General features: G+C 51.9%; 14 protein-coding genes across 14 annotated transcripts; 7 read left to right on the forward strand and 7 right to left on the reverse strand.

The window, feature by feature from the left end:
- Positions 1 to 208: 208 nt before the first annotated feature.
- On the reverse strand, positions 209 to 3,011 carry APUU_80033A (uncharacterized protein; the record flags this gene model as incomplete). Its single annotated transcript, XM_041696269.1, has 2 exons — positions 209 to 733; positions 789 to 3,011. The coding sequence occupies 2 exons, from the start codon at positions 3,009 to 3,011 to the stop codon at positions 209 to 211; spliced, it is 2,748 nt and encodes a 915-aa protein (XP_041561916.1).
- An 845-nt stretch (positions 3,012 to 3,856) lies between these two features.
- Positions 3,857 to 4,356, reverse strand: APUU_80034A (uncharacterized protein; the record flags this gene model as incomplete). Its single annotated transcript, XM_041696270.1, has 2 exons — positions 3,857 to 3,863; positions 3,917 to 4,356. 2 exons carry the CDS (start codon positions 4,354 to 4,356, stop codon positions 3,857 to 3,859), a joined length of 447 nt encoding a protein of 148 aa, XP_041561917.1.
- A 651-nt stretch (positions 4,357 to 5,007) lies between these two features.
- Positions 5,008 to 5,850, forward strand: APUU_80035S (uncharacterized protein; the record flags this gene model as incomplete). Its single annotated transcript, XM_041696271.1, has 1 exon — positions 5,008 to 5,850. One exon carries the CDS (start codon positions 5,008 to 5,010, stop codon positions 5,848 to 5,850), a length of 843 nt encoding a protein of 280 aa, XP_041561918.1.
- A 258-nt stretch (positions 5,851 to 6,108) lies between these two features.
- APUU_80036A (uncharacterized protein) lies at positions 6,109 to 7,342 on the reverse strand (the record flags this gene model as incomplete). Its single annotated transcript, XM_041696272.1, has 3 exons — positions 6,109 to 6,593; positions 6,653 to 7,084; positions 7,135 to 7,342. 3 exons carry the CDS (start codon positions 7,340 to 7,342, stop codon positions 6,109 to 6,111), a joined length of 1,125 nt encoding a protein of 374 aa, XP_041561919.1.
- Positions 7,343 to 8,092: 750 nt separating this feature from the next.
- APUU_80037A (uncharacterized protein) lies at positions 8,093 to 9,075 on the reverse strand (the record flags this gene model as incomplete). Its single annotated transcript, XM_041696273.1, has 3 exons — positions 8,093 to 8,329; positions 8,389 to 8,832; positions 8,908 to 9,075. 3 exons carry the CDS (start codon positions 9,073 to 9,075, stop codon positions 8,093 to 8,095), a joined length of 849 nt encoding a protein of 282 aa, XP_041561920.1.
- Positions 9,076 to 10,259: 1,184 nt separating this feature from the next.
- APUU_80038A (phosphatidylserine decarboxylase) lies at positions 10,260 to 11,504 on the reverse strand (the record flags this gene model as incomplete). Its single annotated transcript, XM_041696274.1, has 1 exon — positions 10,260 to 11,504. The coding sequence occupies one exon, from the start codon at positions 11,502 to 11,504 to the stop codon at positions 10,260 to 10,262; it is 1,245 nt and encodes a 414-aa protein (XP_041561921.1).
- A 1,123-nt stretch (positions 11,505 to 12,627) lies between these two features.
- APUU_80039S (MBL fold metallo-hydrolase) lies at positions 12,628 to 13,816 on the forward strand (the record flags this gene model as incomplete). The annotated part of the gene is made up of 2 exons (XM_041696275.1): positions 12,628 to 13,016; positions 13,063 to 13,816. The coding sequence occupies 2 exons, from the start codon at positions 12,628 to 12,630 to the stop codon at positions 13,814 to 13,816; spliced, it is 1,143 nt and encodes a 380-aa protein (XP_041561922.1).
- Positions 13,817 to 14,145: 329 nt separating this feature from the next.
- On the reverse strand, positions 14,146 to 15,774 carry APUU_80040A (uncharacterized protein; the record flags this gene model as incomplete). The annotated part of the gene is made up of 3 exons (XM_041696276.1): positions 14,146 to 14,233; positions 14,283 to 15,457; positions 15,502 to 15,774. The coding sequence occupies 3 exons, from the start codon at positions 15,772 to 15,774 to the stop codon at positions 14,146 to 14,148; spliced, it is 1,536 nt and encodes a 511-aa protein (XP_041561923.1).
- A 405-nt stretch (positions 15,775 to 16,179) lies between these two features.
- On the forward strand, positions 16,180 to 17,905 carry APUU_80041S (putative choline transporter Hnm1; the record flags this gene model as incomplete). Its single annotated transcript, XM_041696277.1, has 5 exons — positions 16,180 to 16,267; positions 16,318 to 16,626; positions 16,681 to 16,725; positions 16,771 to 17,126; positions 17,174 to 17,905. 5 exons carry the CDS (start codon positions 16,180 to 16,182, stop codon positions 17,903 to 17,905), a joined length of 1,530 nt encoding a protein of 509 aa, XP_041561924.1.
- A 699-nt stretch (positions 17,906 to 18,604) lies between these two features.
- On the reverse strand, positions 18,605 to 20,463 carry APUU_80042A (uncharacterized protein; the record flags this gene model as incomplete). The annotated part of the gene is made up of 4 exons (XM_041696278.1): positions 18,605 to 18,852; positions 18,901 to 19,862; positions 19,913 to 20,300; positions 20,379 to 20,463. 4 exons carry the CDS (start codon positions 20,461 to 20,463, stop codon positions 18,605 to 18,607), a joined length of 1,683 nt encoding a protein of 560 aa, XP_041561925.1.
- A 225-nt stretch (positions 20,464 to 20,688) lies between these two features.
- On the forward strand, positions 20,689 to 22,245 carry APUU_80043S (putative glucokinase; the record flags this gene model as incomplete). Its single annotated transcript, XM_041696280.1, has 2 exons — positions 20,689 to 20,803; positions 20,852 to 22,245. 2 exons carry the CDS (start codon positions 20,689 to 20,691, stop codon positions 22,243 to 22,245), a joined length of 1,509 nt encoding a protein of 502 aa, XP_041561926.1.
- Positions 22,246 to 23,179: 934 nt separating this feature from the next.
- APUU_80044S (flavin-containing monooxygenase) lies at positions 23,180 to 24,796 on the forward strand (the record flags this gene model as incomplete). The annotated part of the gene is made up of 1 exon (XM_041696281.1): positions 23,180 to 24,796. One exon carries the CDS (start codon positions 23,180 to 23,182, stop codon positions 24,794 to 24,796), a length of 1,617 nt encoding a protein of 538 aa, XP_041561927.1.
- Positions 24,797 to 25,507: 711 nt separating this feature from the next.
- On the forward strand, positions 25,508 to 26,155 carry APUU_80045S (uncharacterized protein; the record flags this gene model as incomplete). Its single annotated transcript, XM_041696282.1, has 1 exon — positions 25,508 to 26,155. The coding sequence occupies one exon, from the start codon at positions 25,508 to 25,510 to the stop codon at positions 26,153 to 26,155; it is 648 nt and encodes a 215-aa protein (XP_041561928.1).
- A 31-nt stretch (positions 26,156 to 26,186) lies between these two features.
- Positions 26,187 to 26,543, forward strand: APUU_80046S (uncharacterized protein; the record flags this gene model as incomplete). Its single annotated transcript, XM_041696283.1, has 1 exon — positions 26,187 to 26,543. One exon carries the CDS (start codon positions 26,187 to 26,189, stop codon positions 26,541 to 26,543), a length of 357 nt encoding a protein of 118 aa, XP_041561929.1.
- Between the last annotated feature and the right edge of the window lie 1,154 nt (positions 26,544 to 27,697).

Consider the following 27,697-nt stretch of genomic DNA (forward strand, 5'->3'; position numbering starts at 1 on the left):
ACATGATAATTATTGTCGGCCGGGCCATTTAATTGAGCTGAATTGAATATGTCATTCGCATTGGCTACTATCCATATCGAAACCACAAACATCGCGCAGGAAGGTGTACAACAACGAGTGAACTAATAATACGAGAGATACAAATAGCGCCCTAACCGAGAACCCATCTAAGCGGGTCAGAAGGCTGACGACATTAGGTTGGATGAAACTACTTCTTACCCTCAAACCCCAGCGCTCCAGTCACCGAACCAAGTCCAAGGCCATCGATGAGCTTGTCCAGTCCCAGTCCGCCCAGCAGTCCCTTGAAAAGCCCTCCAAGTCCAAGACCGTCAAGCAGTTTACCGACGAGACCGAGTACTCCACTGAGCAAGAGCCCAACGGCAGCAATGATCTGGAACAGGGGCTCTGATAGCAGTGCCCACAGGGGATTGAGCTTCTTCTTTGCATGTGGCATGTCACTGATGTACTGCCGGCCGTTTTCAATGGTCTCGACAATGGTCTGCGTTAGCTCCTTGAGCAAGTCTGCGAGTTGATATTCTTCCGGCGTGGCTTCGTGCGAGGCGCTGCGAGCCTTTGCAGCAGCTGCAATATGGCCGTCCGGGTCGAGTGCCCTGAGAGAGCCCTTGCATTCTTGCAGCTCGTTTCCTGCTTTCTCAATTAAAGGCTTCACGTCTTTTACGAGCTGCTCCTCGTCCAGCTCCTCTTTTGGTGTGCGGCTGGCTTTTTCAGTACGCTATAGCCGTCAGTATAGTATACTAGGGCAATAAAGAGACAATAAGAGAGCCTACCTGGGTTATCTCCTTGCAAATTGGCCCAACAGAGTCGATTGTCTGCTGCACGATGGTGCACATCTTCTTGGCCAGTTCTGCGTCCTCCTTCTCCTTCTGCTGCTTCTCTAGTTCTTCAGGGGACAGCTCTGGCTCCGGCTCCTCCTCTGGGGTGTATCGCTCTGCCCGGCCGATAACATTGCCAGTCTTGTCAATGATCTCTCCATCCTCGTCAACTGCGCGTCCCATGAGTCGTTGGTGGTCGCCTTCGGTCAGCCTGCCCACGACCTCGCCTGAAGGGTCCATGACCAGGCCATCCTTGCCGACTGTCAGTCCATCCAGGCCAAAAAAGATCCCCTCTGGCTTTTCACGCTCGTCCTCTGGGATCAGCTCCGCCTGTCCGATGACTTTGCCGTTGTCGCTCCAGACCTGGCCGTTTCCATCGACCTTCTTGCCTGCCATCTTCTTCGGATTTCCAGCAACAATCCTGCCCAGGATGGTACCGTGCTCGTCGACAACATTGCCCAGCTTGTTGACCGTGCCTCCTTCAAGAGCAGACAGGTCCTCCTCCTCTTCTTCCTCCTCAGGGACCTCGTACCGTTCTGCACGGCCGTTGACGTTTCCATACTGATCCAGGATCTCACCAGAGATATCGACAGTGTGGCCTCGCAGACTCTTGGGATCTCCTTCCACAACCTTACCAACCACTTCGCCGTCAGCGTCCTCAATGTATCCAGACTCCTTGACAGACAGCTCTCCCAGGCCACTGAACGGACCCATGGATTCTCGCTCGCCCTCGGGGATGAGCTGCACCTGCCCAATGACCTCTCCATCATCATTAAGAATCTGGCCGCTCTTGTTGATGCCCCGACCAGCAACCTCCTTCAGGTCGCCCTCGACGACACGCGCAATCGGTACCATGTCAGGGCCCATTACATTCCCATGCTTGTTTGGCTTCAGGCCTTCCACAGACGAGAAGTCCACCTCTTCTGGCTCAACCTCTGGCTCTTCCCAGGGCTCTGCGCGTCCGAGGGTGTTGCCTCGTTTATCCAGGATATCGCCATCATCATCGACCGCGTATCCAACCAGTCGTTTTGGGTCTCCTTCGACCAGCTTGCCCACCTTTCTCCCGTTCTCGTCTTGGATCCAACCATCCTCTGCCACGAAGATGTCTCCTACCTCCGCAAACAACCCGGGTTTTTCTTCTTCAAGCTCTATCGGTTGGGCCTTGCCGATGACATTTCCTTGGTTGTCCCAGAATTGACCTTGGCTGTCAAGTTGGAACCCTCCCTTTGAAAGCTTCTTGGGGTCGCCTTCGACGAGCTCGCCTACAGGGGTGCCGTCTTCCGTGACAATGCTGCCGAGTTTGTTGCATGTCAGCCCTTCCAGCGTGGAGATGTCGGGCAGTTCTGGTTCCAAATCAGGGGCCTCGTCTACATCGAGAGACACCCCTTCTCCGGGCTCAGCTTGCTCTTCCAGCTCGTCGGGCACTTCGTCCCCTTCCTCTGGCAGCTCTGGCGATTGATCTACGGCCTCTTGCCCCTGATCTTTGAGTTCTTCTGCCTGTTGCTGAATGAGATCAACTCGGCCGATCAAATCCCCATCCTCGTCCACGATCTCGCCATTATCGTTAACGGTCTGGCCGACGAGGTCTTCTGGGTCGCCTTCAACAACTTCACCAATGGGGTTTCCCTCGCTATCCAGGATCTTTCCACCTTCTCCAACTTCAAGCCCGTCCAGGCTGGAGAGATCTAATGGAAGATTGTCCGAGATATCCGGCGCTTCCGGAACATCGCCGGCCTCGGGCACGTCGTCGGGCTTTGGCACATCGTCGGTAGGTGCCTTGTCTTTGGCTGTTTGAACAGTATCTTGAGCCTTCTGCTCGTTCGGGATCTCGTCGGTTTGAGGTAGGTCCACCTTATCCGTCGCGCCTTTGGCAGCCTTGACACTGTCTTGTGGCTGCTGATCTTTCGCAGCACCCGCTTTGTCTTTGACTCCCTTTGCGAGACGTCCAGCCGGAGACGCAGCTGCTTCCTTCCCGCGGCTGGGAAGTGAACTCAGCTCAGAGCCCGATCCGGATGCATCTGTGGCAGGCTTCTTGACCTCGGGGACTTGTTTCTGCCTCTGCTCTTTGAGCTTCGGGGGCGTAGGTTTGGCCTGGGGGACCTTCTGTGTGGCACTCTTTGCTGGCGACGCCGGGGCTTTACCAAGCGGTTTCGCTTTCGGGCGTGCTGGAGACGCCATTATTTTCGTTGTATATACAGAGATCTCGTGTATGTTATATCTTGTGTATTTTAGAGGGTGTAAGCGCTCGTAATATTGTTTTCTCCGATCGGTACGGTATGCGCTTTATGTCTGAGGTGTACTACACCATCATAGTACGCGAATCAAGATAAATAGTTACAGCGATCGATAATCTCCGATCATCAAGATCTGCCATCGCCATGACGATGCCAGTCCCATCACCTCTGCGTCAGTTTGTCGCGGACCCGCACTGGCAGAGCCCTACGACAGTGGCTGTATGCACACCAATCGGTATCTGCCGACGACAGTATATGACGGGCGCGATGACAGCCCGAGATTAAACAACCAGGGATCCAGTCGCACGCACGCAGTCGTTGCCACTCTACTGGGAGGGCGTCATACAACAGAGCAGTTATAGGAGAAGGGAGGGTTCCAGACCCACAACGACTGCGCGGCTTGTTCAAAAGTCGACGGATTAGGCAAATGTAGCAGAGCAAGTCTGGGCGAGCCACGATTCTGGTCAACCATCGCGGGGGAGTATCTACGCTGTACAACAGTTTTGTGGAACGTGGTCCAAGCATGCTGGTACTTGATATCTATTGCTGACGTGGGTACATAACATCTGCTCAACCACTTCCCACGGAAAAAGGAACCGGCGCATCTCGCGAGCTGGATGTGTATACATGATGTAAATTCCACCCATCGGATTAATTCTCCTATCGTCATGCGCCCTTCTTGGGGTACGCAGGCCGACTCCAAGGGTTCACGCTGTGTGCTCACTAGGCTGCAACAAACAGGTAGCTTCCTCGAGAGGAGAAAGACATCAACCTCTCTGTACATCTATATTAGGAACTGCACAAAATTAGAAATTGATCTAAAGCAAAGGGTTATCAAGCCCAACTCACAGCAATGCCAACGTTATATCACCATGGATGCTAGCTTTCAGGTCAACCTCGATGTCGAGGTTCAAATCCAGTCGTAGTTTGAGCCCAGTGTCCTCCTTTTCTTTTCCCTGTACTTGCTCTCCTTGCTGTTGGTCTTGTTTCTGTATACGCTCGCCCGCCTGTGCCGGCGAGGCCTCCTTGTTGGAGAGCTCTTGCGCCCTGCGCCCTTCATAGGGCTGCATTGCTTTGGACTCATCTTGAACATCATCGTCCTCTGAGATCATGTCTCTTTTCTGTTTCTGGCGCCGCGGTCTTTGTCGGACTGCCGTTGGTTTCGCTGCTTTTGCTGGTTTCGCTGCTTTGGGCTGGCGCTGGGGTGCACGCTCTTGTTCATCATTCGAATCCATGGTGTAGACATCGTCATTCTCGTCAGCGTCTCCTTGAGGCGCGTTACCAGACATAATCGTGTAGGACTATGCGAGGAGTGAGAAGTTTTAGTGGTGCTAAGATACTTGCAAGCTGTACAACTGCGCAGGCGCCTGTGTCCGCGATTTCTGCTCACAGTAGCACGGTTCAATCCGGCTGAATAAGATCAATCCTCGCCCCTTTGCGTGGGAAGCGAGTTCACACCCTCGCTCGCCACTAGAACTGTTGTCGGTACTTTTCTGATCAAGCATACCATGCATCGGCCTTGATCGACGAAGCAATGACGCCGTAACCATGCAGACATCCCAGACTGACCATAGGATGATGTACTGTCAACGACCTCCCGGTCTACCTACCCTGCCTTCTCATCCAATACCGATTATCCGAGTTGTTGTAGTTACGTGGATGTGGCGAGACCAGTCCAAAACCGGCGCAGGCGAATATTGAGAGATGCCAACCTTCGACCGCGTCTGTGCCAGTCCCACTGTTTGTGGTTTTCCGTTTAACCTATCAAAAACCATCGGTCCTGACATCAATACTACCGCAGCAGGCCATAGGTAGCTGCAACTCCCGTAGTTTGATGCTTGCCTGGGCAGGCGGACAATATACGTAAATACAGACATACCTGATCGGTATACCACAGATCATCTAAGAGCTGTATCGCCCCGCAGATACTACATCCCACAATGTCACAGAATACAAAGAAGAATCCTACGGAGGATACACCGGCCGGGAATGCCTCTCCCACCCCCGCGGCGAAGCGCAAGCCCCCTAAGCTCAGACAAAAGCCGCCCGCCGAGGCAACGCCAGACGATTCTGGCACCCCCGGGAGCTCTGGTACCCCTCAGCCTGAACGGAACGATAATGTAGGAGACGACAAGAATCCAATGGGAAATGAGACTCCTGCAAATGACCAAGAGAACGAGGACGGGCCCCAAGACAAAGCTCAGGAGGACGCCGAAGATGATAACAAGAAGGATAAACAACCTCGCGAAGAGACAGCTGATAATGAGGAACCGGAAGATGATGAACCCGAAGATGATAAACCCGAAGATGATGAACCAGAGGATGACGAACCGGACGATGATGAGGACGAGCCTCTACCAGAGTCCCCGCCAACTGAAGAAATAGGTTCTCCAGAGCCAGAGCTTGAGGAGGAACCTGAACCTCCCAAACGACACCACCGTCCAAGGCGGACCGTCACGCTTGATCGTGAAAGGAATGCACCCCCAGAGGTCTGGAATAGAAACAAACAGGACCAATCCGGTCAGCAGCTTGCGCGTCTGGATGATGTTGGGCAGACCACCGACCAGGTTGGGGAGCTTGCACAGGACGTCGGTGGGAAGGCAGTTGGTGAAGTTGGGAACACGGCAGGGAAGGCTGTAGGTAGTGCCCTTGGTGGACAGTCCGGTGGTGAGGAAGACAAGGGAAAGGAGGAGCAATTGAGACTGCGACTAGACATAAACCTGGACATCGAGGTCCAGCTCAAGGCAAAGATACATGGAGATTTGACGCTCCAGCTGCTGTGAGTTCCGCGCATCTACAGTTGAGGCTGTATAGCTAACCCAGTTGTCTAGTAACTAAACATAATAGCCATGATGTAGCATTTGTGCTGTATTGGTATTCAATCACTTTACGCAATTTGATGCCATTTGGTCGAGTATGCTCTATTCCCCTATTTCCGGTCTGATGGGGATGTGTATATAGCAATCTCAACGATTCGAGTGCATTGAATGATACTAATGTACAAAATATGACTGCCATTATTATTATCCAACCGTATTGTGTCATGTACTGCTAGATAATACCGTTCTCGCCTCCTCTTTGCCAGTAACTGGGATACGTTGGACTCCTTGTACACCCTGTGGGACATGTCCCGGATCGAGAAGGCCAACCTGGCAAAGCACGCTCGCTTGATCCCAGTAAACATTCTCAGACGATATCTTGCCACCGATGAAACGTACAATGCTGATAAGAATAACCTCCACTTGCTTGTCTGTTGGTGCGACGCCCGGTAGGATCCATGGCATCTCCTGGGAGTGCTTGAAGCTCATGTACAGCTCCTCAACCACTCTGTCTGCACCAGCTGTACGGGAAAGAAGTCGTAGACGCATCGAGGTTGGTGCATTTCCACCGAAGTTATTTTCGTAGAAGCGACGAAGGTCCGTTCCGCCAGACGCGCCCTGTGCCGTTGGTTGACAGGTAACATAGGGGGTCTCGTCGCCTGTATAGCAGCCTACCGAACTGCCGGGCTTGGATGAAAAGTACCTCGCTGAGAACTCAACATTAGCTGTTAATCAGGTAATATTACCAGGTCAAAGAACACAGTACCTTGCTGGGCCTCGTCCCATACTGCCTCCAAATCAACCTCTCTATGGAATGCCAGCTGCAGGGCCTTCAGTGACCGACTCCACGCCAACTGCGCTGATATGTGATTATATTGCTTGGAGTCCTTCTCTGCGAAGCCTGGTAAATAGCCACTGTACACATACGCCTGGTACGCAACGCTGAGACGATCTCCTGTGCCCATTGCCGAAGTGATACGTCTAACTTCTCTTTGGCTCTTATGCGCCCTCCCAGTGGATGGATATACCACAGTGACATCCTGCGCGGCAAAGTGAACTAGGACACGAACCGATGATGGGTAGGCAAGTTCCGGGTCTATGATCCTCGTTGGATAGTAAGCTATCAGTGCGCAGAGCTTACTAGTGTTCGGTGAATGGAGAAAATGCTCCAGGCAGACCGCGGCGGCCTCACCGAAACCTGGCAGAATGAGCGGTCCATTGGTTTTAAAAAAGGATTGGAATGCACACCTATGATGGCATATGATTCACTAACACTTAATCCCGTCTTTATGCCCTCGAGGTCGTGGATAAAAGCTTTCTTGTCCTTGACGAGCGGGAGGTATCGAACGTCAAACCCTTCAAGACTCCAGCTGCGGATAAAGCTGCTGTCAAAGCTGTCCCTGTCTGCGGTTACGCAGAGACGAGTCGCCTTTTCAGTCGAGACAAAAGGTGCCATTATATCTACCGTATACAGGTAACGTTGTCGATACTCCCTTTCGTGGAGCGGCTTGGGAGAGCCATACAGGACGGCCCTTTCGGTACTTCGCACCTCAGACCCCGCGAAGGAAAAGAATTCATATGACGAACATGCTACGCGTTTTCCTCTCGATATGATCCGAGTCACGTTCAAAGCCGCAAGTCCGGACTGATATCATCTACGCCACCAAAGACCATCGCTGCGCCGGAACAGGCTAGACTGCCACTCGAGCTGTCCAGCAGACCAACTCGATTTCGGACACGTCCTGTCTATAATAGTCTTTAAAACTCGTCAATCAGGTAACACCACGTCAGTACCACGAAGGATGTTTAACGTTTTGTGCAACTACCCTGGCTGAGTGTTCCCAAACCGCTGGGCAGGGGTGTGACCTAGCCTAATCGCCAAATAACTATCACATAATACAATGTTGTTTCTCACCGTCCATTATTCCTAAGTTAATGATGTTTAGAATAAACTGGCGAGTTCATATCTAAGACTAGGTAGATACAGGCGGTTGACAGGTGCTGATATACCCTCTCAGTGCTCTCAATAGAAAAGAATCGGGTAGATTGGTGTCCGACCACATTATTATAACGCGAAGGTATTTTCAAAGTAACTATTAAATCCATTCCAGACCATTGGTTTCCCGTAGTATGCTTTTCCCGTCGAAATTAAAAAGACAGGAAGATGGTGAACGTATCCCCCTGGGAAACTGCAGTGGGCGCACGCTCAGTTAGAGTCGTACGTGTTCTGGGCCTCTTCAAGAGTCATGTCTAGGCTGTTCTTGTTCTGGGTGGCTTCCTGAGCACAGGTTGGCACACTGTCGATGATACCAAAGGCAAGCGTGTCAACACCTCCCTCCAAAACCCGGAGCACTTGCGCAACCGGTTGGGTGAAGGGAGTCAAGCTCAACAGGCCATGCTTGCCGATGACAGTCTTCAGGAGTTCCTGATGCACCATGACGAACTATTCCAGCTATTAGTGCCGTCCTACGTGGTGGGCTCGTTTTTGGGAAATCAACATACGCTTCTGAAAGCATTGCAGATGCCCTGCTGCTGGCTATCACTGTAGGCAGGGGGGTCCTGTCTCTTCTTTCCAACAGTCTGGTTCAAGATATTAGCAATCTCTCTCCAGCGGGACACACTCGCATATTCATGACGAACCTTGACAGAGCGCTTGTCTCCAAGGATTTCGCCCGGGTCCTCAACAAGCTCTCCAAGGTCAGCAAGACATTGCTCTATGTCTGTGACATCCAAGCATTCCTGACGAGCTCGAAGAGCGCGCTTATCTCCTAGGATCTCACTGGGGTCATCCACTAGTTCTCCAAGGTCTGCGAGGCACTGCTCGGGGTCCTCGAGATCCAAGCATTCCTGGCGAGCTTTGAGAGACCGCTTCGATTTACCGTCGTTCATGGATGTGACATCATCGGAGGCGGTCTGAATTATGTCCCTAAAGCTGTTGATCAATTGCTGGAATAGCAGTAAGCACGAATGGCCTTATACCAGCAGCCCTTCGGGGCACCTAGACGGGACTGAGTAACATACAGGGGCGGTGCTAAAGAAGTTCGTGACGGATATACTCTTGGCGATATCGTTGGTTTCCGATGACTTCTGTGTGATTTGGTCGATATTAGCGGTCATTTGCGAAGCACTGACCTGGGCAGAGGCAGAGGCAGCCAGGCCCAGAAGCGGCAAAATTGACTTGAAGTGCATTCTGACAGTGGTTTTCAAAGGTCTGGTAAATCAAAAGAAGAGACTGGAGCTTGGAGATTGATGTCGTCCTCAGAGACCGGATACTTGGGGCTTTATATAGCTTCTTCGCTGCCATAATTTCCCAACCCCCTTCTTGAGACCTCTCAGCAAAACCTGCCATGAGAAAACCTACAATCTCCATCGCTCAAAGAGATGTAAAGCTATTGACCCGGCTAATGCGCTGTGATGCATTCGAGTCGCTGTGTATGGAAAGGACTCTGGGCGATCATCGCCATGAAGTCAGAGCCAGCGAAGAGGACCAGGATCCATGTTAACAAATGGGAGAAAGAGTACTCCGGAGCTGGGGCTGATCATCACCGCCTGTTCCTCCTCGAGACCCTGCCTGACCAGTGACGGGTGCATGTTGAAAGGCTTCTTCCTGCAGCCGATCATTGTTCGAGCGAAGATTAACCTCGCGGGGCTGCCGCAATATGCAGGCCTCACTGGGCAAGGGGAGAATTGGGCTGGAACGGGGCACGAATATGGCTGGGTCTGGACTGTCCTCTCTTTTCCAGGTGCTCCACATCTCCATTCAGGGTGTGATGGCAATGCTCCAGTGTTGTCTCGTGGGCCCTGCGGAGCGGCTATCACGTCCCGGGGGTCCTAGTGCCGTAGATCCAGTTTGGCAGCACGGCGAGCCTTGGTTTTGGCAGCGATCTCCTGCCATCGTATATTCTCGGTCATGGCATTAGCTGATTGGATGATATAGAACGCCTTCTCCATCATCCCACCACAGTCGATGTCCACTTCAGCTCGCCACCGCGGACTGGCAGCTCATATTCCTAAATATTTGGCGATCGGACGCCTTTGGACGCACTGGACGTATTGGGCGGTTCTTGGAACATTCTCTTTTCGCTCCATGCTTTGTCCTCTGGGCTACAATGTGTTTGAAACCGAACGGCTACGGTAATGCCAGTGGAGCTCAATCAGACCAACTTGAATCCATGCAGAGCGACGCTGCCTTATATCACCAGTGGATGAAAACCTGCATGGCCTTTCCTTCGCTCCTATACCCAACATTGAACATGTCGTGTTGACATAGACGACGAGAGCAGTAAATAAACCATGTATTTGAACAACATACTAATTCCCATGACATGAGGGTAAGATATCGGCCACAACCGTGGGACGGCAACCGACGGTGACTAAAAGGTAGCCAGCTTTTCCCTCACGTTGATCTTCGTCTTGTTTACCTCGAGATCATCACGGAACTTGACTCTGTTCTGGAAGACGATGACGATGTCCGAACCCCCAAACAAGAAGTACGATATTTCATCACCCTTCTGCACACAGTCTCCTTTCTGCACGCTCATCACCACGGACGAGACCTGGGCCATGCCGATTGGCAGGACAGCAACCTTGCCATGGACGACAGTGTCGATGATGATCAGGCCTCGGGTCTGGCACCACTGGTAGCCTGCGTCGTCTGGGGCGTCCAGCGATCGAAGCTCGACCTTCTTCTTATGGTCCCTTCGTGATATCTCGGTCGCCTCACGAGTAAGGCCCCGGTCAGCCGCCAGACGGGTGCCGTCTCGTTTCTTGGTAACTTGGAGGTACACCTGATCCTGGATGTTCTTCACCTCGATGACCTTACCGCTCACAGGAGCATGCTGGCGGTGATAATCATGGGGCGACAAGAACGCGTGCATCAGGCTGCCATTATCGAAATCCGGGCCTAGGCGCTGAAGCAGCTCGCTAACGGGCCACTTGATCCCCTTCGCTGTAATGGCTTGGTTCTCGATGTTGACGAATCCATCCTCGATGTTCCAGGAGCCACCAAACATAGAATCGGCGCCGTGGACGATGACCGAGTCGTTATCTGCCCCAGCTATCGGACGGGCAACGTTGATGTCCGCCCACTTACGGGAAAAGAACTCATTGAATGAACCCCATTTGCCGCCGGGAGGTTTCTTGTAGAGCTCGATGTCCTTATTATAGATAGGGTTGTTGTAAAAGGACTCGACATGGGCTGCGGATTCTGGCGTATCCATCCAGTGTCCAATTTCTCGAGCAAAACCCACGAGCCAGTAGGAAATCCAGGACAGGTCCGTGTTCGAAGTCTCAGGCAGCACAGGCGTCTGGAGGTTTCGCACAGATGGCTGTTCGAATACCCAGTAGAAGATGAGGATCTTTCGAAGTAGCGCATCTCCTGGGCTAGAGACGTCCGGCGCCCATTTGAGCAGCTTGTCACAGAACCGCAGGTAGTCGTTCAGGTCATAGATCCCTTCCAGGTTCATATCTTCCTGGCCGCCGTTCTCTTTGGCACGGGCAGAGGCAATGGCAAAGTTGAAGGCCCTAGCTCTCTGGTATGACCGAAATATGTAGTCCCGGAGATCGCGGACGATGGCCGCTTCCGGCTCATAGGCAGTTGGGAACGATGAGGAAGACATGGTGGTTGGTATTAGAAAATTAACTCCGTCAAGGCTTCACCTATTGTTTCGGGCCTGGATATCGAACACGTTATCTTTGAGGATCAGGTACTTATTCCTGTAGTCAGATTCAACTAGACTTTATAACAGTCGCCATTGAGGCCTCACCATCGCCCTTTCTCAGTAAGAAGCGTATACCCATGGTAACCCTAGCATCAACCACTGTTCAGTCACAGTTACAGTGGAAATGTTGCGGTTCGAGAGCACGGAGGCTGTCTACACTCGCCGCTTTCATAAATAATGACGCCCTGGACGCCCCTTTACGGCGCTGATGCTATGGTAGGAGTGGTCCCAATCGTTAGACCACCTACTTCCGGTGCATGGCAACACCAAACAGCGACTACTGCAACGGATAAGGTGGTAGCTACTGCGAAGACAGCGACATCCCGACGCAACATGCAATTTCTGGCCCACTGTCCTTTGCTGGTGAGAATGCTCAAGTGTAAAAACTAAGAACAGACAGGAACGCAATTACTGAGATGTGAAGGTGGAGCACGGCTGCATTCAGGTATGCGGGTGGAATATAGATGTCATTGTGTAACACAGTCCACACTCCAGACCGTCCAAAAGCGAACCCCCTTGATTAGCGGACTTGGGATGAACCTTCCAGTTCGATTGGGGTGAGCATTCGCCCTGGAAGTTCAGCAGATAACCTGATCCAAAAGTTTTAAGGTGCAGAGAAGAGCATGAACTTTTGTTCAGTCTCCCTGAGACAGCTATACCCCGCAACTTCCATGTAGAAGGTGAGCATCTTAGCCCATGGCTATGCGAGTACCGAAGCGTAAGATACCCTGGAAGCCAGGTCAGGAACAATCCGTGCGCCTTCTATAGTCTTACCTGTCGGATAAACTGTGATGTTCAACTGTCATTCATAACTGCTTAACTGCATAACTTTGTGTTTATTGTGTGGAATGAGCAGCCGACGCGGGACGACCCTCCCGCCGTGCCGAGTCCGCCCGACCACTCAGGGCCCGCCAGTGGGGCTGCCGTATTCGGCAGCCCCAACAAAGAGTACGAGGGAGGGGCACTGCCCAGTCCGCGGAGCACAAGTAGCCAAGAAACCTGATAGGATGCCCCGCGTTACATGTACATTTCCACGACATCAATTAACCACCATACCACCGAAATGACGCAGATACCTAGCCTCAACATCCCCAGGTCTTCCCAGAGTGTCAATGTCCACGTAATAGACACGACGGTGAAGATCGATGGCCCCGCCGATTTCTTCCTCAAGCCGAGGGTGGGAAACCTGGATCGACTAGTTGCCAATGCATTCACCTTTTTGATCGAGCATCCCGTTACCAAACAGAAAGTCGCTTTCGACCTCGGGGTCCGGAAGGACGCCAACGAACTCTCGAGTCCATTCTGGAAGGGCTTCCGGGAGAATTTTGTAATTGATGTCGAAAAGGACGTCGCAGACATATTGCAGGACAACAATGTAGACCTCACCTCGATTGACGCTATAATTTGGAGGTGTGCAAATACCCCGATAGCCCGTTTATCTGTCTAACTATGAAAGCCATTGCCACGCGGACCACACAGGGGACCCATCGACCTTCCCCCCGTGCGTCGACTTGGTTTTTGGCCCTGGGGCGCCGGCTGCCCGACTCCCAGGATACCCTACAAACCAAAAGAGCTCGTTATTTGAGACCGACTACCATGGTCGGAAACTGGTTGAAATTACACAGGACAGATTCAATCTACAACTTGGTGAATTCCGTGCATTTGATTATTTTGGCGACGGCTCTTTCTACCTGCTTGACGTCCCTGGCCACGATATCGGCCACGTTTGTGGCCTCGCTAGGACGACAGCCAACGGCACGCAAACCTCCGACGACGACAGCTTTGTACTTATGGGTGCCGACACCTGCCACCATACAGGTCAATTGCGTCCATCCGAGTTCCTGACACTGCCATCGGAGATCAAGCCACACCCGAATGACTCGGATGTTATACCGGCACCATTTGCCAGTACCCGCTTGGAGGAGATACACCCAAAGGGACGGATGTATCACTGTTGTCCGTTTTACGAGGTCGGCGTCCTAGATAACGGATTCAGCATGTCAGAGTCGCCCGAAGAAACTGGACAGAGCATCACAAAGATGATGCCATTCGATGCGGCACCTAATGTGCTACTGGTGCTTGCACACGATGTGACTCTACAAGACACCGTTAGTCTTTTCCCAGCCAAGGTTAATGGATGGGAAGACACGTCGTTGAAGGATGAAACCAGATGGCGGTTCTTGCGAGATTGGGCCACGGCTTTAGAGTGAACGCGCCAATATATACATTGCTCGATCGTTAAATATCAAAACTGATAGTAGCTAGTTAATTGTGATTGAACACGCCCTTTGATATCCCAATACACCCAGTACGATGTCATCAAGTCTAGCTAATTTGACTGTTAATGTATGGAACAAATATATCAGCCCACCAGCCAAACTGGTTGGTTAGACGCAGTGATTGTTCAACATCTTGCTAATACTCCAAGACTAACGTGATTTATCACTCCAAGAAGGAACGGGATAGGTGCCACATCAATAATTTCGCTAATGGCAAGCCGCTTCTACATATATGTTCAGACGCACGGCCTCAAGCCCAACTACCGATGCTCAAATCTGAACTGGACCTGCGGGACATCTGAGCTACCAGGCGGCATGGTGAATGTGATATTCCAGAATTCAAAATTACTGCCATATATCAGTCAACCGTGGATAGAAAAAGGAAGCTAATACTTACTGAATAGCCTCGCAAGCACCCCCTAGCAGGCCGCAAAACGATATCTTCGGAGTCAGGTCGACAGTGCCACCAACGACTTCAATCTTAAGACCATACACATCATCGAAGCCGGTAATGTCGCGTGTTCTCCCCAGCGGGTTTGCCGCGAGTGCGAACGTGAATGTACTCGAAGAATTTCCAAGCGGGTAAGTGAGGTTCAGAGCGTAGGGAGCTACATCGGCTTTCAATGCAGTCTCCGTGGGATACAGGCTGAAGTACCCGACGGACTCGTCGGATCGTATCCACTGAACAACCGACGGGCTAAAGGAACTCGAGTCCTCGGAAAAGCCGCCGAGTACGTTCTGGTTAAAAGACTGCGTGCCGATGGAGATATTCGATGACACCCATGTCGTGATATTGCGCGGTTCCAGGTCCGCTGGAGGTGCATAGGCGTGGCCTGTGTATGTATGCTCGCCGGAAAATGAACTGAGCCGCGAAATTATCTTTTCTGGAATGAGTGTTTTGTGAAACTCGGACAACACAGCAATGACCGGCGCAACCTCAAAGTCATCGGCGTGGGCCATGGTCCAGATGGGAGATGTGTTCGTCCACACACTCTCCTTTCCTATCAGCGTCCACATCCAGATTGATATGATGGCTACATAATTGTTCATATCGTAGCCGTACGTACGATCCCACGGTCCAGCCAAGTTCCTCATGCTCGGGTTCCAGAGCTGCGACTCGTAGTCCCATATCTGCCGAATGACGCGGGCTGCATTTTGTCCGATGGTCGAGTTCGTAGGTCCCAGATACTTCGCCGCGATGGTCAGTGCGTATATGGATACACCGGCGTATGTTGGTCCGTTGAACTCAGAGAGGGTCTGGTTACGGTCAAACAGGTTCAGGAAGTCGAGCGCATCTGCCTCTCCGGCAGCAGTCATGTTGGCATTGTTCAGCCTCATTCCGGTCCATGAGCCGACCACAGTTCTCATTAACCAGGCATTGGAATAGCCGGGGTATAAGTTGTCGCCATCGACTCCACCGACACGGTAGCTGTCGCCTATTGTATTGTTGTGCAGGCTTTCGAGTATGAGGTCCTGCACATCTACAGGCAAGAGGCTCCGGAATTCCTCATATATGATTATCAAAGCGGTGCCAATGAATCCGCGCCAGTTGGGATCCCAAGAATTGTATATCTGTTTCGTTAGTAGTGACCTTAACTGCAGGTGTTTAAACATACCACTGGAGGGTACGCGGGACTTCCCACGGTGGGCTGCTCGGGATACTTGGTGTAGTCTCCATACCACTGGGCTGATATATTCTTCTCTTGATCGCCAATGATATTCCTGATTATTTTAACTGCTTCATCAGCGTCGTTGTCGAGATTACGCTGCAACAATCCCACCGAGTACCAGACAGACGACCGGGTCTCGTGAGGGCCTGCTGCGAGGGGAAAGTAAAAGTAACGCAAGTACGAGGCTGCTGGATCGTAAATGGCGTCCTGGAGGGTCATTGAGTCGTTGAAGAGGGTCTGTGCATGGTGGTTTAATTGTGCTGAGTGCACGAGGCTGGCACTCAGTACAGTGTATAGCGCCTGCAAGCAAACGGATTTCATCTCGACAGCTACATTATGACCAAGTGAATATTATTGAGACTTTATCCTTCAAGTATCTCTTTTACCTCGGCCAACCCCACCGGAGTTTGGCCAGACATTCCCCAACTGGAACCGGCAAAGTCCGGCATATTCGGCGCGTTATCTTGCCTTGTGGGGTTTGTTTTATCTGGGGAAGAATCAAGGGATGGAAATACAGCGCTGATAACAGTCCCCTATCACCGCCACGTCGCATCTCAACTGTTACACAACAGTGAAGAGACTCTTTAACGCCCGCGGTTCTCAGTCTGCGCGTCAGACGTCAGGATGGCCGATTCCAGTTCAAAACACGCAGCCGTTAAGGCCAGCGATGCGCCCGGCATGGACGCCGACGAGCTGCGTCTGGCGCAGATGGGTATGTTGGTCTTGAAACAAAATATAGCCCTGTTATTAATGATAATGTAGGCCACACTCAAGAACTGAAGCGTCACTTTAGCATGCTGTCGCTGATCGGGCTGGCGTCGACTACGACCATCTCCTGGACAGGCCTTGGTCTCAGCATCGTCACCGAAATCAACGCCGGCGGACCAAGTGCGATTATCTACGGCTTCATCCTGGTCACGATAATGCAGTCGTTCCTCGGGGCCTCTCTGGCCGAGTTTGTCTCCAGCTATCCAACCGAGGGGGGCATGTACCACTGGATTGCCGCGATTGCGCCCAAGAAGCTGAGTGCCTTTTTGAGCTTCATCACCGGCTGGCTGACCGTTTCTGGCTGTATGTATTCGAAGATATCCATATATAACAAACGCCAGACCTAACGCGTTGCAGGGATATTCACCACCGCGTCGACCAACCTGATCTTCGCCCAGATCGGTATGTCAGAATGCTGCACATCCTCATGATACTAACAAGGAGCAGTCCAAGCACTTTATTCTCTATACCACCCCTCAGATCCAATCAAAACGTGGGAAACGTTCATCATTTACCAGGCCCTGAACATCTTGACGGCGTCGGTGGTCCTCTTTGGGAACAAGGCCATCCCAGCGCTCAACAGGTTCTCTCTCTTCTACCTCCAGATCGGCTGGTTCGTCGTCCTCGTTACAGTCGTCGCATGTGCGCCGACGTATCAAAGCAAGGATTTCGTGTTTAGGACGTTTATCAACAACACCGGCTGGGACAGCAATGTTATCTGCTTCATCACCGGGCTGGTCAACCCGCTGTATGCCCTGGGAGGACTGGATGGAGTCACGCATATCACAGAGGAGATGCCCAACGTGAGTGTTTACCTGTCAATCTTCCGTCTAGAAATCTAATTCAACAGCCCTCACGCAACGCCCCATTGGCAATCTGCATCACCCTGACCATTGCCTTCACCACCGGCCTCAGCTACCTGATCGCCCTGATGTTCAGCGTCCAAGACTTCGCCGCCCTGTCCGACACAAACACCGGACTCCCTCTCACTGAACTATTCCGCCAGGTCACCCAGTCCGTCGGCGGCGCCTTCGGCCTCACCTTCATCCTCTTCATCGCTCTCGGTCCCTGCGTCGTCGCCTCCCAACTCTCCACCTCGCGCGTCCTCTGGGCCTTCGCCCGCGACAGAGCCATGCCCTTCTCCGACACCTGGGCCCGCGTCAGCAAGCGCTTCGGCATCCCCTTCAACTCCCAACTCCTCGTCGCATCCGCCATCGCCGCGCTAGGCTGTCTCTATCTCGGCAGCAGCACCGCATTCAACAGCATGCTCGGCGCCGCCGTGACAATCAACAACGTCGCATACCTAATCCCACTCTCAACAAACATGCTCACCGGCCGCGCAAACATGCACAAGGGCGTGTTCCATATGGGGCGGTGGGGCTGGCTGGTTAATGGGGTTGCCGTGGGCTGGCTGGTCTTTGCGATTGTCTTCTTCAGTTTCCCGTATAATATGCCTGTCACGGTGCAGAATATGAACTATACTTGTGTTGTTGTTGGCGGGATTCCGATTCTCATTCTGGCTTGGTGGTTTCTAGGGAATGGGCAGTATAAGGATAAGATTGCTAGGGCGAAGGAGGAGTAATACCTCCACAGTATAGCATTTATCCATGCAGTGTATCATTTTAAGGTGGTTTGATTTATTCTGTTTTCAGGCATGATAGCTAGCAGACTGGCAGTCTTTACTTATATAGTTGTTGAATGAGCCAAGACTGGGCAATACATCACATCCACAAAATCGCAGGGAAGCTGATCTCTTCCATGGGTGATAATTCTCCTCCAATTGAAGAAGCCAGCTGTTTGTGCAGCATATTACGCGGCTAAAACGGTGGAAGTCCGAGACGACTGACACTGGTTTGCCGGACTTTGCCGGTGCTATCTCACTGGATAGGCCGCGACCGATCGTCGCTGGCTTACTATATAGACAAATGAAGACGGAGGTTGAATACCCTCGGAGATTAGGATGCTCTCAAGGCCCACCACGGGATAGATGTCGGTAACCCCGAAGGATTATAACATGCGTGGTAGCGAAGGAACCCGACCACAGCTCTTCTAGCCCAAGTGTGCCCAGGCTCTTTGTTGAGAGCCCGGGCTGTAATATGGGCATGCGTCTAGCCTGCATCACGGTGGACGTCCATGAATATAGTAGCGAGCACGACTGAGAGCATATTCAGTACTTCCCAGGCGTTGAGCGAGTGTTGCAAGCCCTAGACACTACTCCCATCAATCCAGACTGAACAGGACAGTGTCGAATCTTAGGGCCAACTGACACCAGGCGATGGATTTACTGGGCCATCCAGTCCGAGTACATCATCTGCTGGAGACTGGACTGGTCAAACAACTGCCACGACTGGTCCACGGGTGCCATCATGGCAAGATTCCCGTACACATTCTGCGACAGATTCGCAGACTCAGGGACCTGTATCGTAGCTAGACTCGATTCCAGCCGGGCGACGAGGATGTCCCGGAGACTGGGCTTTGGGCCTGTCATTTGCTTGAGCATTTCAAGGTGTACTCGTATACTCGGTAGATCTGTTTCCTTAGCCACAATCTCGCTATATACATGATATGATAACTTACCATCCGGCTCACCACTCCCCCCTTCGATACCCTGGATGACAATAAGTGCAGCCCAGGTGATGATGACCTGGTCCCAGTTCGACCAGATAGAGTCATCATGGGAATGTAGTTTGAGAGTTGCACGGGCCGAAAGAAGCAGCTCGTACTGTTCCTTCGGGGTGACGCTGTTCGACCACATATTGCACCCTCTCACAGGATGGTATATAGATAGAACAACCAGTCGATGAAGGACATACTGGCGAAAGACGAGTTTGAGATCTTGTTCCGATCCCTCTGAGCTCTGGGTGAACTCAACAAGCCATTCATCAAGCTGGCGAGCCCAATCCCTCATCACCGCCGTGTCGACTGCAGTGAAATTGCTTGTTAAGCTCACTTCCGAGACATCACTTGTAAACGATGACCATATTGTCGGCAATCTCCTTCCTGCGAAATGCGTCAAGCCGGTATGCATCATCCGAGTCAGTCTGTGGAGTTGATCGCGATGCGACGTCCGCAGACCAGGTAAAGGCGCCTCAATGGGAAGCACAGGACAGGAAAGATGCAGAGAGGCATGTTCGAGGTCAATGATCTGGACACCGCTGAAGAGTTTGCGCCACTTGCGCGATGACTCGTCGATATGAGCCGGCGAGTGTTCCAGGATGAGGCGATACGCAACAGAGATCCAGATCCCAGTCTCACGGACCGTCGCTTCATTAAGGAGGCCAGCCAGAACGATTCCTAAGACAGTCTGGAAAGCCCATTCCTCTGAATCGTCAGGCGTCCGGCCCATCTCACTATTGGGGATGCATAGCTGGGCAATGGCGTTGCACAAGACGGTGAAGTAGTGCGGCGCCAGCTCTGCAACACCTGGCGGGCCTCGGACGCTGGAGCAGTACAATATCGAGGCCAGTAGTATCGGATGAGGCGCAGAGAAGGTCTGTTTGTGCGGCATGAAATGCAGTCCAGGCATTCTGTCGTGGAATCTGCACTGTATTAATATAGCAGACAGAGGCATCAGTTTTGTATCACTTACGACAACCAGAGCTCTTTTACTACATCTCTACGCCATATAGAGGAAGGAACAGACGGCGGAACACTTCTCTGCAGCACTGCCACTGCTCCCCAGAGAGCCCCTAAGCCCGACTCCGGTGATGGGTCCCTGCTGTGCTCTACATCTTCCGCAGCCTCTGTGCCCTGCAGCGAAGACTGACCCCCGGCGAGTCCAATTCTCTCCTCAATAACCTTAAGTCTATGCAGAACATCTGCCTTGAATTCGTCGTCCTGCAGGGCCATCACACTCTCCGGCAGAGTCGCCGCATTGGCTCGCGGTAGGAAGATACAGGGCAGCCCTGAGCGGCGACAGCGACGACAGGTATTGTTGCCTTCGACGACGCATCGCATCTTCTGCCGTCTGCAATTGACTGCCTACTAATTAGTACATCTTAACCTCGCACCGACCGATGTGCACGGGCCACAAAGGAGAGAGACGGGGAACTGACTGCAAGCCTTGCGGGGCTTATCCTCCACAGCATTCTGGTCGTTTCTTGGCTCGGGAGGGGTTGCTTGGTTGGTAGACAGCGACATCTTGAAAGTGACCGGCAAAGTCAGGGGAAATCAGGACAAGGGGAGGATGGAGGAGGCAGACTTGACCGGCGTTGTGCGGTCTGTGCAGGGCCGGTCATGTCCGGCTGTTCACCGACATTCCACATTCTCGAATCGCGTACTATCAATTACCACTGTACAAAGTACAAACTCTCAGCTCCTTAATGTATCCCTTTTTACTAGATGTCGAGTGGCCCATTGTCTGGCATGGTCAACCACCAGGGTTGTGCCACGCTGGCCGCGGCAGAGCAGATTGCTGCCGAGTTTGATATCTCTGCTGAGGATATCCAGCGAATAACACGCCATTTTGTTGCTCAGCTGAGTGCGTATCCTTCTTCAACAATGTTGTGGTTATTCTGACAGTCAACAGAAGATGGCCTCGTCAACCAACGTACCTGGCAGCTCCCAGCCTACGTGCGCAGCATCCCCACCGGCACTGAAACGGGACAGTTCTTAGCAGTCGATCTCGGGGGCAGCAACTGCAGGATATGCCTGGTAGAGCTGCGAGGAGATTCGACGTTTACTATGATCCAAAGCAAGCACAGCGTGCCATCCCATGTCATGGTCAATGCCAGCTACCGGCCTCTATTCGATTTTATCGCTCAAAACATCGCAAATTTTCTAGACGTGAATCCGGGATCCTATTCTCTAGGCTTCACATTTAGCTTTACATGCGAACAGACATCACTTGCTGGTGGCCGTCTTATCCGATGGGACAAGGGCTGGGATATCCCTGAGGCACTCGGTCGCGATCCCTGTGTTTTGTTGCAAGACGCAATTGACAGGAGAGGAATGCCAGTGCAAGTAACAGTCCTTGCAAATGATAGCGTTGGAACCCTTTTGACCAGGTCTTATACATCTGGGCCGGAGACGTCGACCTTGGCAGCCATCATATTCGGTACTGGAACGAATGCCGCCTATGTCGAGAAACTGTCCAATGTCAAGAAACTATCCAATGTTAGGAGGCTGGGAACTTGGAATGAAGGTATTATGGTAATGAACACAGAATGGGGCAGTCTAGATGACGAGATGAAGGTGCTGCCGCGCACATCCTTTGACGACGAGCTGGACGAAGCATCTATCGATCCAGGATCGCAAATGCTGGAGAAGAGGGTGTCGGGACTATATCTAGGAGAGCTGCTCCGGCTGGCCATCCGAAGACTAGACCAACTGGGTGCATTGGATATGACATTCACGGAAAAGACTTGTCGCGATAGCATTGATAGCTCGTTCCTCTCCAAACTAGCAGCAAGCAACACCGACAGTGCAACGCTCATTCAGGATACATTGTCTGCCGATAATGTTAGCGAAGACGATGCCAAAGCTATTCAACTAGTATCCAAATCTATTGCTCGACGAGCAGCACGGTTGGCAGGCGCATCGTTGGCTGCCTTGATCATTCAAAGTGGTCGACTTTGCAAGCCTTCAAAAAGCCCCAGTATTGGACGTTTCTGGCGGAGAGTTCGTCTTCTCTGGAATAAAGTACTCACGTTTATTGGACTGTGGCTGGGGAAACCTTTATCTATTCAACAGCAGAAGGCATCACAGACCTACAGAGAGAACATCGACATTGCCGCTGACGGGTCACTAATCGAATTCTATCCCACCTTTGAAGCCGAGATTCGTGCTGCAATCAGAGAGGTGCCAGAAGTCGGTCCTGCAAGTGAACAGAGAATCCGCATCAGCCTCGCAAAGGACGGCTCTGGAGTAGGCGCTGCGTTGATGGCACAGGCTGCCAGTACGACTGCACCATTGTTGAAATGAAAGAATTGCTATTCATGAAGCATATCAAGTTCCTACCCCCGTTCCTTATATTTCTATGTATTCAACCTCCAAAAGCACTGGGATATGGGAAGATAGAAGGCACTTCTACGTACATATCGAGCTGACCCATCTCAAGCTGGTCAGAGTGGCCGCATTCTACGCCGCCCGCCGAATGGCGAAAGGACTACCCTGGTATCTGGCCAGTCGTGTCCCGATGGCATCGACATTCCACGCTCCGCCAGTCGTATATTCTGACGAATATGGGCCCCAATACATCCGTCTGTGATGGCTGTGTGGTCTGCCGACTTGGATGGCTCCGATGTGCGCGAGATATCCCAAAAGGAGGAACCGTGTGACTTGGATGGAACAAGACTGTTCTCCAGAGGGTATTAATTTGGTATAGATTCAGTATAAGTACTTCATATAGATAGGAAATGCCAGGCGTGTTGTTTAATAAGATCTAGGCTATCTGCCAGGCATTCGTCCAGATTCCCTTTGAATATCCGCTTATTACTTGACACCAGGCACCATGACGCACCTTAACCCACTATCTGAACACTGTTACACTTCTTTGTTTACCCAGGTGGTACATTTCTGTGGTCATGGGCTCAAACACAAAGGAAGCCTAAATACGACGATTTCTCAACGACGCAAAGATTGGCGCCCTCACTGAAAGAAAGCCACTATATGGCCATATACTTCAAAGCAACCTTAAATAACCCATAGCCAATAATGCGTGCTAGAAGTCTGCTCATCGATCACCCAAGTTTGGGACAGAGTCGGTGAGATCTGGCGGCGGAGAGGAAGGTATGTATGTCGGTGGCTTCTCTTTACATCGTGTAAATACTGCTATTTCCCCCGCTTCCCCAGAATTTCTACCTTTTGGAAGTTAGACATTCTCTAAATTCTACCGACTACTTTCGCTATAACTGTAATGACGATCCCTATCCCCAGTACGGTGGATGCCCTGGTTGTCGGCGCCAGCTGGGCCGGAATCTGGAACCTGCACCTCCTGAAACGACGCGGGTTGAATGCACTACTCGTAGATGCATGCGAGGACGTCGGCGGCACATGGTGCTATACTCGCTATCCAGGGTGTCGCGTCGACACCGAGATCCCACTGTACGAGTTTAGCGACCCGGATATATGGCAGAACTGGAGCTGGTCGCAGCGGTTTCCCGAGCAGAAGGAGATTCAGGCTTACCTTTCTTGGGTGACTGATCGGTTGCAGCTGAGGGGGAGTCTGGTGCTTGGGACTAGGGTTCAGCGAGCGGAGTGGGATGAGAGCGAGAATACCTGGGTCGTCTCTGTTTCTGGTGCGCGAGTCTACCGCACGACATATCTTATCCTGTGTACGGGGTATTCCACCGTTCCGTATGTGCCCAAGTTCAAAGGGGCAGAGCTGTTCCAGAATATAATCCATACATCCGCATGGCCTGACAGTGCAGAATGGAAGGGGAAACGTGTTGGTGTGATTGGGAACGCAGCAAGCGGGCTGCAGATAATCGAAACGCTGGGCCCAGAGGTTGCTCAGCTCACTGTCTTCCAGAAGACACCGAATCTTGCAACGCCGATGCAGCAGAAGCAGTACTCGTCTGAGAAAATGGATGGGATGAAGCGCGACTTCTACCCTGATATGCTTCGGCAGCGCAACTCGGTGACCGGTTTCTTTGCCTCGCCAGAGCGTGCCACGTTCGATGACAGTCCTGAGCAGAGGAGTGTCTTTTTCCAGTCTCTATTTGATAGAGGAGGGCTGGCGTTCTGGTTTGGGGGGTATTCCGATCTCCTAACGTCGCGTGAGGCCAATATGGAAGCATACAATTTCTGGCGTGACAGCGTCCATCGCCGTGTCTTGAATAAAGTCGTCGCTGAGAAACTTGCCCCTGCGATACAGCCGCATGCATTTGGCACGAAGCGGCCATCGCTTGAGACTTCGTATTTTGAAGCCTTTAACTTGCCGCATGTCGAGTTGGTAGACGTGAATGAGAGTCCGATCCAGGAAATCACCACGCAGGGCGTCCGGACGAGCACCAAGCTGCATGAGCTTGACCTCCTAGTCTACGCCACTGGTTTCGACGCCTTGACTGGTAGCGCCCTGGCAATCGATATTGTGGGCGTAAATGGACTGAAACTCAAATCCAAGTGGGACGTCAGGGCGAATGGAAACGGGGTCTCGACTGCGCTGGGGCTGATGACTGCAGGTTTCCCAAACATGTTCTTCCCAATGGGCCCCCAGGCACCGTCGGCGCTTGGACTGAGTCCACAACTGGCGGAAATCCAGAGTGACTGGGTTGTTAACTGCATTGGCCATATGCAGTCGAAAGGGCTGGCACGGATCGAAGCGACAGGGAAGGGCGAGGGCGAATGGAAGCGAGAGGTGATGGCCGCTGCAGAACGCACCTTGTTTAGTGAAACCGACTCGTGGTATATGGGTGTCAATATTCCCAATCGCAAGAAGCAGCCGCTGTGCTATTTTGGGGGGATTGGAAGATACATCGAGTGCATCCAACGAGCAGCTGGTGCTGGCTATCAGGGATTCGCTCTCTCGTAGCGCCAGCCTCGTGCACTCGCCACTGGCCAGACCTATCTGGATGCTGGATGGCGTGAATAGTTCCTGTGGGCCTAATTCCGGACTAATTTAGCCTGCAGCTCGTGTCCTACGATGCAGCCAATGGTCTGAGGCTGAGCAGGCCAGTTCGTGCAGTCAGGCCGTCCATCAATCCCTGAAGGCACGGTATAACAAGACATATAGCAATAAACCTTGAGACTCGCAATATAACCATCCGCATTAACGCCGTGTGTAGAGAATAGAGGCAGGTGGATACGTACTTGCTGCCAGTCAAGCTGACAGCCCCAGCCCGTTCGAGAGTCTTGACTCGAGTCTGCAATTTATCCTCACTTTAGCTTAACTTGGCACGCCAATCACGGCCGTCTTGGGCGTTGCTTTTCTGCATCCTCGTGCGCTGGTCCAATCAACCAGGCTGCTATCCAGATGCCTGTGCTCAGCTGCGCTCCCGCTACCAGGAGCAGGAGCAGTGCTTAGGGCCATTTCAAGAATTATTTACACCGCGCTGGCGCTTTATTGATGCGATGGAGTCCTGAGCGATAATAATTTTATTCCCTGGTGAAGCTTGTCGTGGTTGATTGCCCCTTTTCGAGACCTGAATAGCCTCTTTTGCGTAGTCTCTTGTACCGTTTCCTTGTTCCTTTCTTCCTTCAATATGAATTGATTTTCCTAATTCTCGCAGTTTCTAGTATCAGCATGAACAACACCAGCACCGACGGCAACTGCGGTTCCAACTCCGACACCGACGCGACGTGTCTGGGCTCCACGTACGGCGACTGCTGCTCGTCCAAAGGATACTGCGGCGATACATCGGCGTACTGCGCGGAAGGATGTCAACTGGAGTTTGGAGAGTGCAGTGACGGCAGTGTCCAGACAATCAGCACGACAGGCAGCTGTGGCTCGACGCTGACCAGCAATGTGACCTGTCTGGGCAGTACATATGGCGACTGCTGCTCGGGCAAGGGCTACTGTGGAGGGAACTCCAGTTACTGCGGCTCTGAGTGTCAGTCGGGCTTTGGCAATTGCGGTCTGGACTCTGTAACTGCAAGTCCCAGTCCCAGTTCCAGTCCGACTGCTGCCCCAGAGGATGGGTTGAGTAAGGGCGCCATTGCGGGCATCGGCGTCGGCGCTGCGGTGGGTGGACTGGCGATAATTGCACTGCTGGTTTGGTTTTTCATCCGGAGGAGGAAAGCAATCTCCGTTAAAGCAGACGAAAAGAGAGACATCAAGCAGGATGTTTCAAATGTTTCAAGTTCAGAGATGCACGAGCTGAACGGGGCGGAGATGCACGAAATGGAGGCAAAGGGGCCCACACAAGCTCCTGTTGAGCTCCCTTCTCATTAAGTCTGAAGTCTATTCTATTCTCTTGCGGATTATGACACGGTTTTCCTTCGCTTCCACATGGCAAGGCCTCGATCTCCACCCTCATCCCCTCCAACGCCAACTGTTTCAACGACTCAAGTCAAACATCCACCTCTGGAGTCTGCAGATTCTGCACGAGCAGACCCACGCTTTCACTCTCGCCTTCGGTTTCGCCTTCGAGAACGAGATGCGCACGCGATACTGCGACCAGCCCTTGCCCCCGGCGTCTTGCTGCGAGCTCCACGTTGGAAAACGCCTGCTTGATCTCGGCCGGAGGGAGCGTGTACTTGGCGTGTTTCGGGTTCATCCTCCTGTGGAAGCCAGACTCAGTCTCTACTCTCTCGGACAGCTCGCGTGTATGTCGGAATAGAACTACGGGAATGTTTTGTTTACCCTGTGGGGCGACTTCGATGCGGTCGCCGATGCGCTCGGCCTGGATGTAGGAGGACCCCCCGATGTGCTCGCCGAGCCCTTTGTAGCTGGAGTATTGGAGTGTGACATGTTTAGTTTATGTTTGAGGAGGTATCATCGGGCTCAAACGGTTCCAATCTTGGTGTTTATGCTTCATTGTTAGAACAGTTGCGTATTTATACAGAGCAGCCATAAATGCTTATGCTTTGAAAGCATACAAAGTAATCCATACAAGACTCAGAAGGTCTGTGGTGACTAGTTATAGTTAGTTAGTTAATAATCAGCAAAATAGGCGTCCAGTACTCTGTATACAGGCCAAGCGTGGCGGAGCGATTCGTGAGGAGATCAGCAGTGGCGACTCACTGGGCCAAGCAGATGGGCACTCATGGAACATTCAGGAATTGGGTCCATTCATGCATATGCGGATACTTTGTAGAGATTGCTCATGGTGTTTTTTGTTGGTGGTGGATACATTCCAGATGTATAGATAGAGAGCACAGCACTCTCCAATGTTTGTAATTATTCTCGTAGCTGTTTGGCAGATGAGTGAATTCAGTTGAAGAGTTAAAGTGTGTTTATTTACTAGAAAATTTTGGTGTGTTGTAGGTAGTTATACGAAGATGCGACCAGAAATATATATATCAACAACACCAACAAACAAGAAACTTGTCGATATTATCCACGAACAAGTAGTTAAATGGATATAGTACATGAGCTGGGTTAAACTCTTCAGAATCTGGCAATATAATTCACTCTACACGTATTCTCCTATTACTGTACTGCTCTACCATCCATCTTCACCCCCATCTTCATCCTCATCGCGATCGCATCAACAGGCCTATGACGCAAATATCACAAGGCAATGACGACAGAGAGTGACCAAAACCCAAAGAGGAAAGTGGTCTAGCATTACCCAGTTCGTGTCTACTCGGGGGGGAACTGGGAGTTTGGGAACGGGGCGATCATCGATCAGACGTACAACACGCCGATTCAAGTCGGGAATTGGGCTGGCTGGAGCTGGAACGGAGCTGCAACAGGGCCAGGGGAAACACTAACAGGGGCCATCTGGACCATCTATATACGTACTAAGTGGAATGCCGAATTTACGGGGAA

This window comes from Aspergillus puulaauensis, chromosome 8, assembly GCF_016861865.1.
Source record: "Aspergillus puulaauensis MK2 DNA, chromosome 8, nearly complete sequence".
Lineage (NCBI taxonomy): Eukaryota > Fungi > Ascomycota > Eurotiomycetes > Eurotiales > Aspergillaceae > Aspergillus > Aspergillus puulaauensis.